This window comes from Populus euphratica, unplaced genomic scaffold, assembly GCF_000495115.2.
Source record: "Populus euphratica unplaced genomic scaffold, PopEup_1.0 scaffold14.1, whole genome shotgun sequence".
Lineage (NCBI taxonomy): Eukaryota > Viridiplantae > Streptophyta > Magnoliopsida > Malpighiales > Salicaceae > Populus > Populus euphratica.
This window is the reverse complement of record NW_011499876.1, coordinates 1,236,477-1,249,236: the sequence shown is the minus strand read 5'-3', so window position 1 is coordinate 1,249,236 and position 12,760 is coordinate 1,236,477. Positions and strand designations below refer to the sequence as shown.

General features: G+C 33.4%; 1 protein-coding gene across 4 annotated transcripts in view; it reads left to right on the top strand.

The window, feature by feature from the left end:
- The window catches only part of LOC105128442 (ATP-dependent Clp protease), a 9,043-nt gene extending 601 nt beyond the window's left edge, over positions 1-8,442 (top strand). Inside the window, exons 2-16 of one of the 4 annotated variants that reach the window (XM_011030114.1) lie at positions 36-244; positions 2,769-2,830; positions 3,038-3,138; positions 3,282-3,361; positions 3,831-3,881; positions 3,959-4,033; positions 4,117-4,194; positions 4,713-4,775; positions 5,617-5,687; positions 5,781-5,880; positions 6,051-6,155; positions 6,487-6,549; positions 6,664-6,786; positions 7,143-7,286; positions 8,127-8,442. In XM_011030114.1, the coding sequence (XP_011028416.1) occupies positions 36-244; positions 2,769-2,830; positions 3,038-3,138; positions 3,282-3,361; positions 3,831-3,881; positions 3,959-4,033; positions 4,117-4,194; positions 4,713-4,775; positions 5,617-5,687; positions 5,781-5,880; positions 6,051-6,155; positions 6,487-6,549; positions 6,664-6,786; positions 7,143-7,286; positions 8,127-8,192 (1,391 nt within the window). In that variant the 3' untranslated portion in view covers positions 8,193-8,442. Of the gene's footprint in view, positions 1-32; positions 245-2,768; positions 2,831-3,037; positions 3,139-3,281; positions 3,362-3,830; positions 3,882-3,958; positions 4,034-4,116; positions 4,195-4,712; positions 4,776-5,616; positions 5,688-5,780; positions 5,881-6,050; positions 6,156-6,486; positions 6,550-6,663; positions 6,787-7,142; positions 7,287-8,126 lie in introns of those variants that run through there. The other 3 variants (XM_011030113.1, XM_011030115.1, XM_011030116.1) reach the window with 3 other exon arrangements.
- Positions 8,443-12,760: the final 4,318 nt, after the last annotated feature.

The window sequence follows — 12,760 nt, the reverse complement described above, 5'->3', positions numbered from 1 at the left end:
GCTTTATTATAAAATATTTCAAGATAATAATAATAATAATAATAATAATAATAATAATAACTGTAAGGATGTAGAGGGGATTACTGAGAAAGAATGTGGTAAAAGTGGGAGAAACGCGGAGGAAGTTAGTGGTGGAGGTGGCGGTGGCGGTGGCGGTGGGGGGTTGGAGAGAGAGTTGCCTACGCCTAAAGAGATTTGTAAAGGGCTCGATGAGTTTGTTATTGGTCAGGACAAAGCCAAAAAGGTTTGCCTTTTTTTCTTCTCTTTCGTGTTGAATTTGTGTACTTAGTGGTAACTTGTATAAAAGGGTTTTCAATGGTCGAGTTTGTTTTACAGTTGAAATTAGTGGAGTTTTTATTGATGTTTTGCGAATTGCCTTTACACGTGTGGTTTTTCTTGTGATTGTAAAACTTGTTGCGGTTATTAACATCGTAGTGTTGTTGAATTGCTAATTTTATAGCTTGATAGAGGACAATTCCTAGTAAATGAAAAATTTACATAGAAAAATGAGGTTGAGATAAATGGCGCCAAACAAGGTTTAGGACAGCTGAAAACTCATGTAAAAGGCCCAAATTTTAGTATTAATTTAAAGGAAACACTGTATTAATTCTACAGAAAACACTAGGCAATCTATCCATGACTAGAAAGGCACGCGTGCCTAGTTTCCAATGCTTCAAATGGTGTGAGAATCGGAGCTCTTTAGAGGGAGTTGTAACAATTTTACTCCCAAGTGTGCTGCTTGTCAGGAAATCCGAAATCTCTCCCTAACATTGAATTTAAATTGTGTAATTTTGCCTTCTTGGTCAACAACCAGCTCATGGAACTTTGACAATCATGCCAAAGATCACATGAATGCTTGTGTAGTCAATAAGTGGTGACTTTTTTTAGAATATGTATGATATCAGGGTTACTTGATTAATCTAGGGTCCTGTGATTAGCTTGAATTTTTAAAGCATTTCCTTTACAAGCTAAGTAGTTTTACTTGTGAACCAAGATGAGGAATCCTTTTCCTTCAACGAACAAGGGTTTTAATTAGTATTTAAGGGTTTCTACTGTGGTAATAAACAACCACCTTGATATTTTGATAACTTTATAAAGAGTTTGTTCTCTTTTCTGGTTGTTCAGCCCAAGAAAACTAGCCTTTATCTGTGTTAGCTAGCTCTAGCTATCTTTTGTCTTTTCTCCCTACGTCAGTTGATATAAAAGCTTTAAATCAATCCTTATTTTGGTGATGGCATCCGAGTGAGTGAGAGTGCCTAGGTTCAACCAAAACCAAGAGATGTTGGAGTTGCGAGGTATTAACCCCGTTTTATATTAGACTTTGGAAGGTGATCATAATCCCTTAGACATAAGGAAAGGTAGTCATAAAGATCAAGACTCTTTTCATGATACTGAAGCCATAAATCATATGGCGTGAGGTGGATTGGAAGAGGGAAAAAACACTGCAATTTAGTGGAGGAAGAGAGTTGAAGAGCAACAAGCACTGTTTGTTAAGAAAGAGTGGAGTTCTTCACCATTCTATGATGATATAAATTGTGATTGGGATTCTCCACCAATATATGATTTTTATTTTGATGACAATTATGATGTTAATTATGTCATTAATAAGCTAGAGGTTAAGTGCAAAGAGAACATGAAAGCTGCTCAACAAAAGAAAATTGTTGATTTAGGCTATGTTGATACTTTTGATTACAAGTTTGCTATTATCACAGTGGCAAATTTGTTCAAGGATGATATGAATACAACACATGCTGCAAAGCAAGTTTGAGGTTTGCAATTCATTACTGTATAAGTCAGTGAAAAAGAAATAAGTTGTCAATTGATGTTTCTTATTCCAAATTTGACATGAAGAGACTAAAGCTTATATCTAGAATTGTTATACATCTGAACTGGAAAAAGAAAGAAAAAAGAAAATGAGTTTGAGAGTTTTGATTGAATATCCATGAGATCGAAGCGAGAATGGTTTCAACTTGATGACGGGTTTCTTCCACCCTAAGGAGAATGACGCATGAGCTTTCTTTAGAATATTTATTATTTCAGGGTTAATTAATCTACGGTCATGTGATTAGCATGCAACTTTTTAAAGTATTTCCTTTATAAGATAAGTAGCTTTACTTGTGAAATAAGACTAGGAATCCTTTTCCTACAAGGATCTAGGGTTTTAACTAGTATTTAAGGGATGGTACTGTTGTAATAAACACCAACTTTGATATTTTGATAAGTTTATAAGGAGTTCGTTCTGTTTTCCTTGATATTCAGCCCAGATAACCAGCCTTTGGGCGTGTTAGCTATCTTATCTTTTCTCCCTACATCAATTGGTCTGAGTTTGCTTCAATAAAATCATTATTTAGCACTAGGGATAGAAATCACATGCTGGCAGCCCTGTAGAAAATCTGCCACCATGTAGATCATATCATCTGCTAGTTTGGATTTTGTGTCTAGATGTAGAAATGTAGGCATGGTTGTTTTCCTAGCTTAGAGTGATTGTTCAACCCCGTTTATTCACTTTTTCATCTTCTTCAAGCTCTTTTCTCCACCTGGTGTCATAGCTCATGGTGAATTTCCCATAAATCTATCTTATTGTGAATTTGTTAGTCAATCTGAGTTCATTTATGATTGTTTAGTCAATAAAATCATTACTGTTTCTTTGCAACTAAATGAAAAAGGAATGAAAGTTTATTTTGATGGATCTGAATCTAGTTTTGTATTACAGATATATTAGTTCTCCACATTTGGTGTTTGTTTTGACACCTATTATAATATATCAGGTGCTTTCTGTGGCAGTTTACAACCACTACAAGAGGATATATCATGCCTCCAAGCAGAAAAAGTTAGTTTTTCATGTTCTTTATATTGGAATTGGTTTGGGGTCTTTATTGCTTTTTACTCGATCATCTATTCTGATATCACATTGAATGCTCTTTTCAATATCATTCTTATTGTTAATTGACAGTTATGACTAGGCTGTTGTGATTATCAAAGCCAGATGTTTGTCTATTTGATGCTTCTTTACTTAACACATACTTTGCGGTACTAGGTCACATGCACCCTGGAGTCACAGTGATGGTGAGAATGATGAGAATGAGTTTATTGAGTTAGATAAGAGCAATGTACTGTTGATGGGTCCCACTGGCTCAGGTATGACAAATGCTGTTCATGCTTTTATGATTTGGTTATTGCACATAGCTAAATCATTATTCTTCTGAAGGCACATTTGCAAACCTACTACCTAGATTGACTGCTGTCTTATTCATGTAATTTTACATTGATTCTAAGGATAGGGAAGACATTACTGGCAAAAACTCTAGCTCGTATTGTGAATGTACCCTTTGTCATTGCTGATGCAACAACGCTAACACAGGCAAGTTTATTTCTTTGCACAGTTCTGTATCTTCACATTCTCCACATTTTAATGTCATTTCTGGTGCTGTTTGTTTCCATACCCTTGTCTAAATTACTTTCCTTTCCTTTGCTTCCATTCTAATACTCCTGCTGATCTTGGTAAGTTGTATATTCATGATTCCTTTTCCATCTTGAAATCAAAGTAATTCCTATAAGTTGGAGCTATGTTAGGCTAGAAAAATCTTAAATGAACTGGGCATTGCTCATATTTGTTTATGATATGAACATGGAGCATATGATTTGTGGGCTTAGTGTTACTTTTCTGAACTTCTTTTCTGCAAAAAATAAACAAAGAAAAGGGATGGAATTTCTACTCAGTGTACTACACCATATATCTTAAAAGGATTTTGATGCTGTTTGTGAAAGCTTTATCCAGTTACTTGGCTAAATTCTACTTTTAAATTCTGGCTCCCCATTTCTCATTCCAGGCAGGTTATGTTGGAGAAGATGTGGAATCAATATTATACAAGCTACTAGTGGTATGTTTGCGAGCTTTTGGCTACATGTTTTTGCTTGTGTTCATCTTGGATAACCTTTTTTCTAGCTGGCAATCTAGGTATCTGAATTCAATGTAGAAGCAGCTCAACGAGGGATTGTTTACATTGATGAAGTTGACAAAATAACCATGAAGGTCTATAATTTGTAGACAAGTGGATTCTGCCTTTATCTATAATTTGATTCACAGTGTATGATAACTGCTCAAGTTGTGTGCAGGCTGGGAGTTCCAGCATTGGAAGAGATGTGTCTGGAGAGGGTGTTCAACAGGCATTGTTGAAAATGTTGGAAGGAACCGTGAGTGAACCATTTATTTCTCAGTTAAAGAATTCTGACTTTTATTAGCTATGCTATCTCATTGAACTTGTAGAATTATGCTGTTCACGGTTAATCTACTAATTTCTTTCTTTGATTTTGCACCTCTTAGTTTTAGATGAATCGAGCTTGGTTAGAAAGTCAAATTTGTATTATTGGATGTTTTTTTTCCCTAATTTAATATGCAAGCAAGATTGAAATTTAAAATCTTAGAATATGTTCAACATGGGAGGAATTTTTTTCTCAAAGTTTTTGCAATAGCTATCTTCCCACCGTTTGCATTGTTGTTGAGCTTGGCTTAGTTTGTCTTAGGTATTACAGCATTTGATACTAAAAATTTGTGGAAGAGACAGCATAGTGTTAGGTAGCTTACTGATAATTACCAAATTATCTGTCTTAGGTATTTGTACGATTGAATATGTTCCACTGGAGATTTCTTGTTTGAAAAATTTGATTTTAATTTTATCTGGTTTTATATGATCTAATATTTCCTTTTCCAGGCACTAAATGTTCCAGTTCCTGATAAAGGACCTGGGAAGCATCCTCGTGGTGATACAATCCAGGTATACTAGGCCTAAAGCTATCTGGTTGTGTTTGCCCAGGCATCCTTCTGTTTATGTGCATGTGGATGCATCTTCCAAATTGTGCTTGATTTTGCTTGGCAAGTTGAATAGAAACTTATCTTCGCTGACATGCTCGGTGTTGATCATGTCTGGGAAGCATAATTTTGTTCGATATTTCTTATTTATTGAGGAATATTGGTATTTTATATTCAATTAGGCATTTTAACATTCAAAATGCCAAATATCTAGCACAGGTGGTTTAGTAAAATTACCGCTTTTGTTGCTCTAGTCTGAATGAAAACGTGAAAAATTCATTTTGGTTTGGTATATACTTTCCCTTTGTTTGATATGCTGCTTGGGATGAATACTTTGTACCTTATTGTTAAATTAAATTTGAAGATATTGTGATGGGAGTGGGGTGAGCCTCCCAGGCTAAAGAATAAAAAAGGAGAATGAGTAAATATATAGCTGCTGCTTCTTTCTTCCAAGCTAAAGGACTAGGAGGAGAAAACGTAACTTGGAGATTTTATTCTGAGTGTACTTCTTGTCTTATGTCATCATGGAGGTCCTTAATGGTTGCTTTTCTCTTCTTTTTCTTTGACTGATTCCTCAAGATATGAGGATTCATAATGGCTTTTCTTGCAGACAAAAGTGAGGCCTATGCCAATGCTGAAGAAGCTCTAAGAATGTCAATCAACTAATACTTCATTGTTTTCTTGTCCTTTTCTTTTCCTGCATATCAACCTGAGGACCATTCCTTGTTTCTTTTTTCTGCTTTTGTTTTCCTGGTCGTCAATATCGCTATCTTGTGCATCTTATAACTCAGTTTTTATGGTGGCAGGTAGATACAAAAGACATCCTTTTCATATGTGGTGGGGCATTTGTAAATTTGGAGAAAACCATTTCAGAACGGTAAATTTCATTTTCTAGGTGATGCATGTTAATAGAATTTGTTTGCCAAAGTTTGCTAAGTTTGATAGATCAGAATTGTCTTTTCCTTGCCAGACGACAAGATGCTTCTATTGGCTTTGGAGCACCAGTTCGTGCAAACATGAGGGCTGGTGCAATAACTAATGCAATGGTGACATCATCACTGCTGGAATCTGTGAGAACCAAAACCCAAAATGCTTAAAGAAACAGATGTATTCTTTTATGGTGTTATACTTTCTATTTCCTGGCTTGATGTTATTATGAGTTATTCTATTACAAATATGCACTAGATCCATGGTCTTCAATTGTTTGAGTAGGAAGCCTCAAGTTTTGTTGGACTTGCAGGTAGAAAGTGGTGATCTTGTTGCGTATGGCCTCATTCCTGAATTTGTTGGACGGTTTCCTGTTTTAGCAAGCTTATTAGCTTTAAATGAGGACCAACTTGTTCAGGTGTGTTCTGTCTTTCTGATGACATCTGTTATTCTTTCGATTCTTGTTCGGTGTTCTGGTATTCTTGTTGAGAAACTTGTTTGGTGTTCTGGTATTCTTGTTGAGAAAGTGAATCTGCTTTGTTAGCATGCAGAGATATAAAGGAGTACTCAAATTTCCTTTGAACTTTCTTTTATTTCCTCATTCACTTATAAGTGAATGATAGTATTTTATTTACCATGCAACAAACAAAAGAAGACTTGGAACGTTGAAACTGATGATTCTATTTCACTGTCTACCTTATGTTGTCATTTTCTCAATTACAAGGATGTGCATGGTTTTTGTGCTACAGGTCCTCATGGAGCCAAAAAATGCTCTTGGTAAACAGTATAAGAAGATTTTTAATATGAACAATGTAAGTTTGCGTCCCTTCTTTCCTAGAGACTGATGTTGACGAGACAAGCCTTATAAATAGTAACTTGGTAATTTACCAAAATAGTATTAACTTGTTATACCTATAATAATTCAGGTGAATTTAGATTTCACGGGGAATGCATTGAGATTGATTGCAAAGAAAGCAATGGCAAAGAACACTGGGGCCCGAGGTTTAAGAGCCATATTGGAAAACATCCTGACAGAAGCAATGTTTGAGGTATACATTGATAGATCTGAGTATATGGTCAAAGTTTGATTCACCTTTTATTTTTATTGCATTTCCTTGGATGTCAATTATTGATGCCTTACAAAGTTGAGTTTACATACTTTCTTTGTGTAAGAGAGTTAATAGACCTCGTGTCCTTGATATAGAAGGTGAAATGATTGGCAGTGCTAGGTTCTATTTTTTCTGAAAGTTGTGATTGACAACATATCAGTATTTGCAATGAGTTATGGGAGTGACATTTTGATGAAACTGGTTAAGCTACCAATTTAAAGTAGGAAAAGTAGACATAGGGAAACAAAATTAAGGTACGAACTTCTATTCTTGACACTTATCCTCTTGGTGCACAGATTCCAGAAAACAAGTCACAATCTAATTGCATAAATGCTGTTTTGGTCGATGAAGAGGCTGTTGGCTTGATGGATACACCAGGACGTGGAGCAAAAATTATCCATGGAGACAGTGCACTGGAGCATAAATTGCAGGAGAGAAAGGTAAAGGAGTTTAAAACACAATTCTCCTGCCCCACCTATTTTGTCAACCTAGGCTTTTCTCCTAAGCTCGTTGTCTGTTTTTCAATATCTTCCTCAGTTGGGCATGCTCTCTAGGCCAAACTAGGTTTTCTTCTACCCTTGATGTCATTATTTGGAGACTGGATTTTTTTTTTCTCCTTTGAGATCAGGCCCTAGTGTTCATCAATATGGCTGCTGTCAGTAAATAAAAGAACAAGCTTCTACACTGACTGTTTGAGAGGGGAGATTAGGGAGGGAAAGAAAAGGGAATATGATGAAAGATCCTAATTTCTCCTCAATTTTTTGGGTGGTTTGAACTAATGAAAAGGAAATGAGAGAGAGGATTTGATGCAAAAGTTCTTTATCAAGATTATGTTAGGTTATGTTTGGCATGACTTTTGGATTTCAATTTTGAGTTGGTTTTTAACTTTTGACTAAAAGAAAAGTCATGTTTGGTTAGAAATAGTTTGACTTAAATCAAAAGTTCGTTACAAAATTGACTCAAAATTTTGATATAATCAAAAGTTAAATTTTAAACTTTTGATATATGTATTCTAACTTATACTAGCTTTTTTCCTTCATAATAGTTACATGGAATCATTTTCTACCCAACGTACTTCAAATTTAACTCATTTTTATATCCAAAGTCATGCCAAACATACTCTTAGTTCTGCGTCGGTGTTGTTGAACTATATACAGTGATGAATCTGTTATGCTGATGATACTTTCAGCTTCATAATTATGTTAGTCCTTTTTTAAAATGCCATCCAGGAGCACTTCCTGGTGTGTAGAATTACTTCCAAATGAAACTTTTCCTTGCAGGAAGAGGTGGTGGGGTTGCCCAGGGAGAAATGCAGGGTGAGCCAGAGCCTTGCTCAAGGGCCTTGAGCATGTGATTAACTAATTTACCATGTGTACATAACGCCAATATGTAAACATTACAATCACTAGGGCAAATGTATTTTTTTCTCAAGCTCTTGTTTTATGTTCTTCTCTTAAAGCGAAATGCACCCCACCCAAAATGAAAATTATAGTTTCTGGTGTCTGGGATGAGAGAGAGCTTGGGAAAAAGAAGATGATTTAGCCTTGTTTGTTTTTGTGTTTGGTTGAAAAAAATATTAAATTGATGTTTCTTTTAGTATTTTTTAGTGTGTTTACAAGATTTTTGGGGTGTTGATATATATATTAAATGAAAAATATTTAAATAGCATCTTCTACTATAATAAGAAATACACATGAAGTAATTAAATGAAAAATATTTAAATAGCATCTTGTACTATAATAAGAAATACACATGAACTAAGGAGGAGAGAAAGAAAAAGAGTTGGAGAAGAGAAAAGGAAAGGGAGGAGAAAGCTTGTGGTTTGTTTTTTTTTAATTTAGTTGTTTCATCAAAGACTTTCAAATAATTAATGAAATTATATACATATAGCAATCCAAATAATGTATAAAATGTTAAATAAAAACAATATAATTTAAAATATCATAGACCTCAGTATGCTTAATCACTCAACCATCTTAGCCTTCAATTTGCTCCCTAAAAAATAAAAATAAAAAATAAAAATAAAGTAAATCAAACACATAAAAAAAGATAATTTATTTAAAGTTTATAGTCTTAATAAATAGTTAGCCATATATAATATAGATGAATGACACCTCAAGAAGAGATCAAGTATACTATCAATCACGAAATATAACATGATATAAGCATTATTGGTGCATTAATTCAACAATCGCATCATTGCAACAACATCTAACAAAAACATTGCAATACAGCAATGGTCCCTATTTTCCAATACTAAAATACATATTTTCATATGAAAAAATATACTAGATTTTTTTTTAAATTAAAATTTCAGTAAATTTTCTCTTATAATTATTATAATGACATTTCATGTTATTGACTTGAATAGATGCTAACTAGACATTAATATGAAATGGCTCCCAGTAAAGATACTTGCATATAAGTTTACATTAACATCCTAAAATATTTCATACATTAAAATAATTATAAATACATTAGTTTTTTTATATAGATGAAGTTGCTTAACCTATAGCAAAATAAATATATCCTTACCTAATAACTAGTCCTGTCTTGAACGAGATGAACATATAAACAAACATAGACACAATTTATAAATTTTTAGGTTGCTTACTTGACACTAACGACAAAAATGTAAATCATTGCATTTCAACAATCCAATTTAGTGATCTTCTTCTTTTCATTACATTACATACACAAAAAAAATTTTCATTATCAAACACTTTTATGTCCTTTATCATCTATAACCTATGTTAACCAAATCAATGTCAATATCAATTCTAGATTGATATGATTAGTTATCATTATTTTTACTTCATGACTAACTAATCAAGTTTTCAAATGATGTTGATGCTAGTGGAATCTCATTGGCATTATTAGCTTCTATAATCTGGAACGACTAATCAAGTCCACGTAATTGTCAATACCAATATAATCATGTTATTATCATTAACCCTCATGACCTAGAAGGCTAATTAAGTTTCGTTCAACATTTTCTTTTCCATACTTTTGGACTTTTGGTAACATGTTGATGTCAATATAATTATATTGAGATTATTAGCATTTATATCCAGGAATGACTAATCAAGTTTTTATTTAAGTAAATGTTGATATTAGAGTATCATCAGCTTTTAATTTATCTTGGAGAACTAATCAAGTTCATTTTTCCTTTTTTTCTCTCACCTTATTATTTTTCCACTTATTGTTCATAAATTATAGTCCCAAATGAAATTGTAACTATCATAATTTAAGTGAAATAATTTAGATATACCATGTTATAAGATACCTATTGCTCTAGTATATCGATCTCGTACCTTTAATCCATAAGGTCTAACTACAATAATATACCCTGTTAAACATGATTCTCACATTGCCATCATTACATAAATTCTGGATTCATACATAGATCTAAACAAATGACACAAATTTATGTATTATATTAATGTCTCATAACAACCTACTTGGAATAATTCAATACCATCTTTATCAAATCTCAGCTAAATGGCCTTCCACGTTGTTGCGGGGGTGATGTCGAGCTGGCGAGCTATTATGCCTCCTAAGAGGTATTGTTGTTGGGTAGAAAAAAAGTTTTTGATATAATTATAAAATTATGATTAAGTTTCAAAAGTCGTCACTTAGTATTAAGGTTACTATTTTGAATTTTCAAAGTCTAAGATATCACTTGAATTTTTAGAACTTGTATATTAAAACAAATACCAATTTGATTTCTATTTTGTATTAACACTTTAATTTTCCAAAAATCCTTTCGAAAACATGGGATTATGTATAGTTTTTGTAGAAAAGAGGAACATGCCAAAGAATTTTTGGTGTAGTGGTTTTGTGAGTAAAATATGTGCTCATATAGGTGTGTTATTTGTATGAAACAACAACAAAAACAAAGTCATATCATGAACACAAGAAAACACATGATCTTGTTAACATGAAAGACTCATTTGATAGAGAAAGTCTTGTGGTATTATAAGCCTAATTGCCAACAAAACTAAAATAGGTTAAAACAGACATAATTAAACAAAAGGCAATAATAGAGGCAAGCTCTATCTTTCAATTTTGGTACACTTCCCTTTCAGCCAACCTCCTTACAAAAGCTCTTGCATGAATCTCATTAATGGCGTGAACAAAAACTATAGACACTCCTTTAAATTTGAGTTCCTTGAGTCATGTTGTCTTTTTCGCATCCTGATTTTACCATTGATGCTTTTAATTTTCCCTTTTATTCTCCCTCTAGTGCATTTACTGATCCATTACTTGAAGTATGATTAGGTAGGGGTTTATACTTATATTCAAAGTTTCTTCAAGCGTTATTTACCCAAATTTAACCAACTAAATAAGCTTTTTATTGAAGGCATTACACGTATGAATATTATATCAAGCAGCACCAATATGGTACTCGCAAGTGAGGTTTGACTAGTACCAATTGGCACCAACATGGTACTCACAAGTGAGGTTTGACTAGTAACAATTGGGGTAAGGTGGTTATAGAGGTATTAAGGGTTCTGGAGCTACATGTTTGATACCTAGTTGCTTCCTGTACATTTTATTTAAAGGTAACTGTAATAAAGTTATTCCTAGACTCTTTGGTAGTTTTTTTTGGGAAATTTTTAGTTTGGTTTTTTGGTAGTTTTTTTTGGGAAATTTTTAGTTTGTTTTTTTGCTTGAAAGTTTTGGGGCTCAAGTTTTTTTAAGGGAAATATAGTTGAGATTAATGTTAGAAATTTGGGATGAAGTGTAGTAGTTTTGGAATTGGTTTTTCCTACCCCTATAGCCATCTTCAACATGATCAACCTTCTTTATTTTTCCTTTGAAGCCTCTTTTCTTGGTGGACACAGAAATTCTACCACTTTTAACTTCTTGTTCTATGTGTTTAGCTACTATCATAATGTTAATGAGTTGTTAAGTTGAACTACCTAACATATGCTCGTAGTGTGACGCTTTAAGTGTATTAGCAAATAAAGTCACCATTTCTTTGTCCAAAAATAAGGGATGTATATGTGCAACTAGATCTCTCCATCTTTGAGCATATTCTTTTATGTGTTTTTTTATCCTTTTTCTCTATATTGGACAAGCTAGTTCTATCAAGAGCAGTGTCCATGTTATACTTATATTGCTTGATAAAAGCATTCACTTAATCTTTACATCTATGGATCTTGGTATTGTCCAATCTTATTTGCCAGCTTAATGTTATCCCACTTAAGCTATCTTGAAAAAGGTACATTAATAGTTTCTCATCGTGTACTATTTTTTCATTTTATTGTAGTAGAACTTCAGATGAGTCATAAAACATTAAGTTCTAGTATATTTGATAAACTCAAGAAAACAAAACTTCTTTGGTACAACCATATTTGAGATCAAACACATTTCTGTTACCTGTACTGGGACATACAAGTCTACCCCTTCAATGGCTTTAATTCTAGCTTATATCACTGTCATCTTATTTTGATCAATGTCATCAAATGACTTGCTCTTGTGGGACTCATTAATAAATGCATCTATTATTGTAGGGGCTGATACTAGTACCGGTGTCGTTGACTATATAAATGTTGGATTGTGTTAGAGTTCTTGACCATGTTTGTCCATTCTTTATTTGGGTTGAGCTGTACAAGTCTACCCCTTCAATGGCTTTAATTCTAGCTTATATCACTGTCATCTTATTTTGATCAATGTCATCAAATGACTTGCTCTTGTGGGACTCATTAGTAAATACATCTATTATTGTAGGGGCTGGTACTAGTACCGGTGTCGTTGACTATATAAATGTTGGATTGTGTTAGAGTTCTTGACCATGTTCGTCCATTCTTTATTTAGGTTAAGCTGTTGTCGAGTGATTAGTACTTAAAAGTGCATTTTTATCAAGGTTTTATTTCATCATTTTGCACTCGAAGTATCAATAACTCCT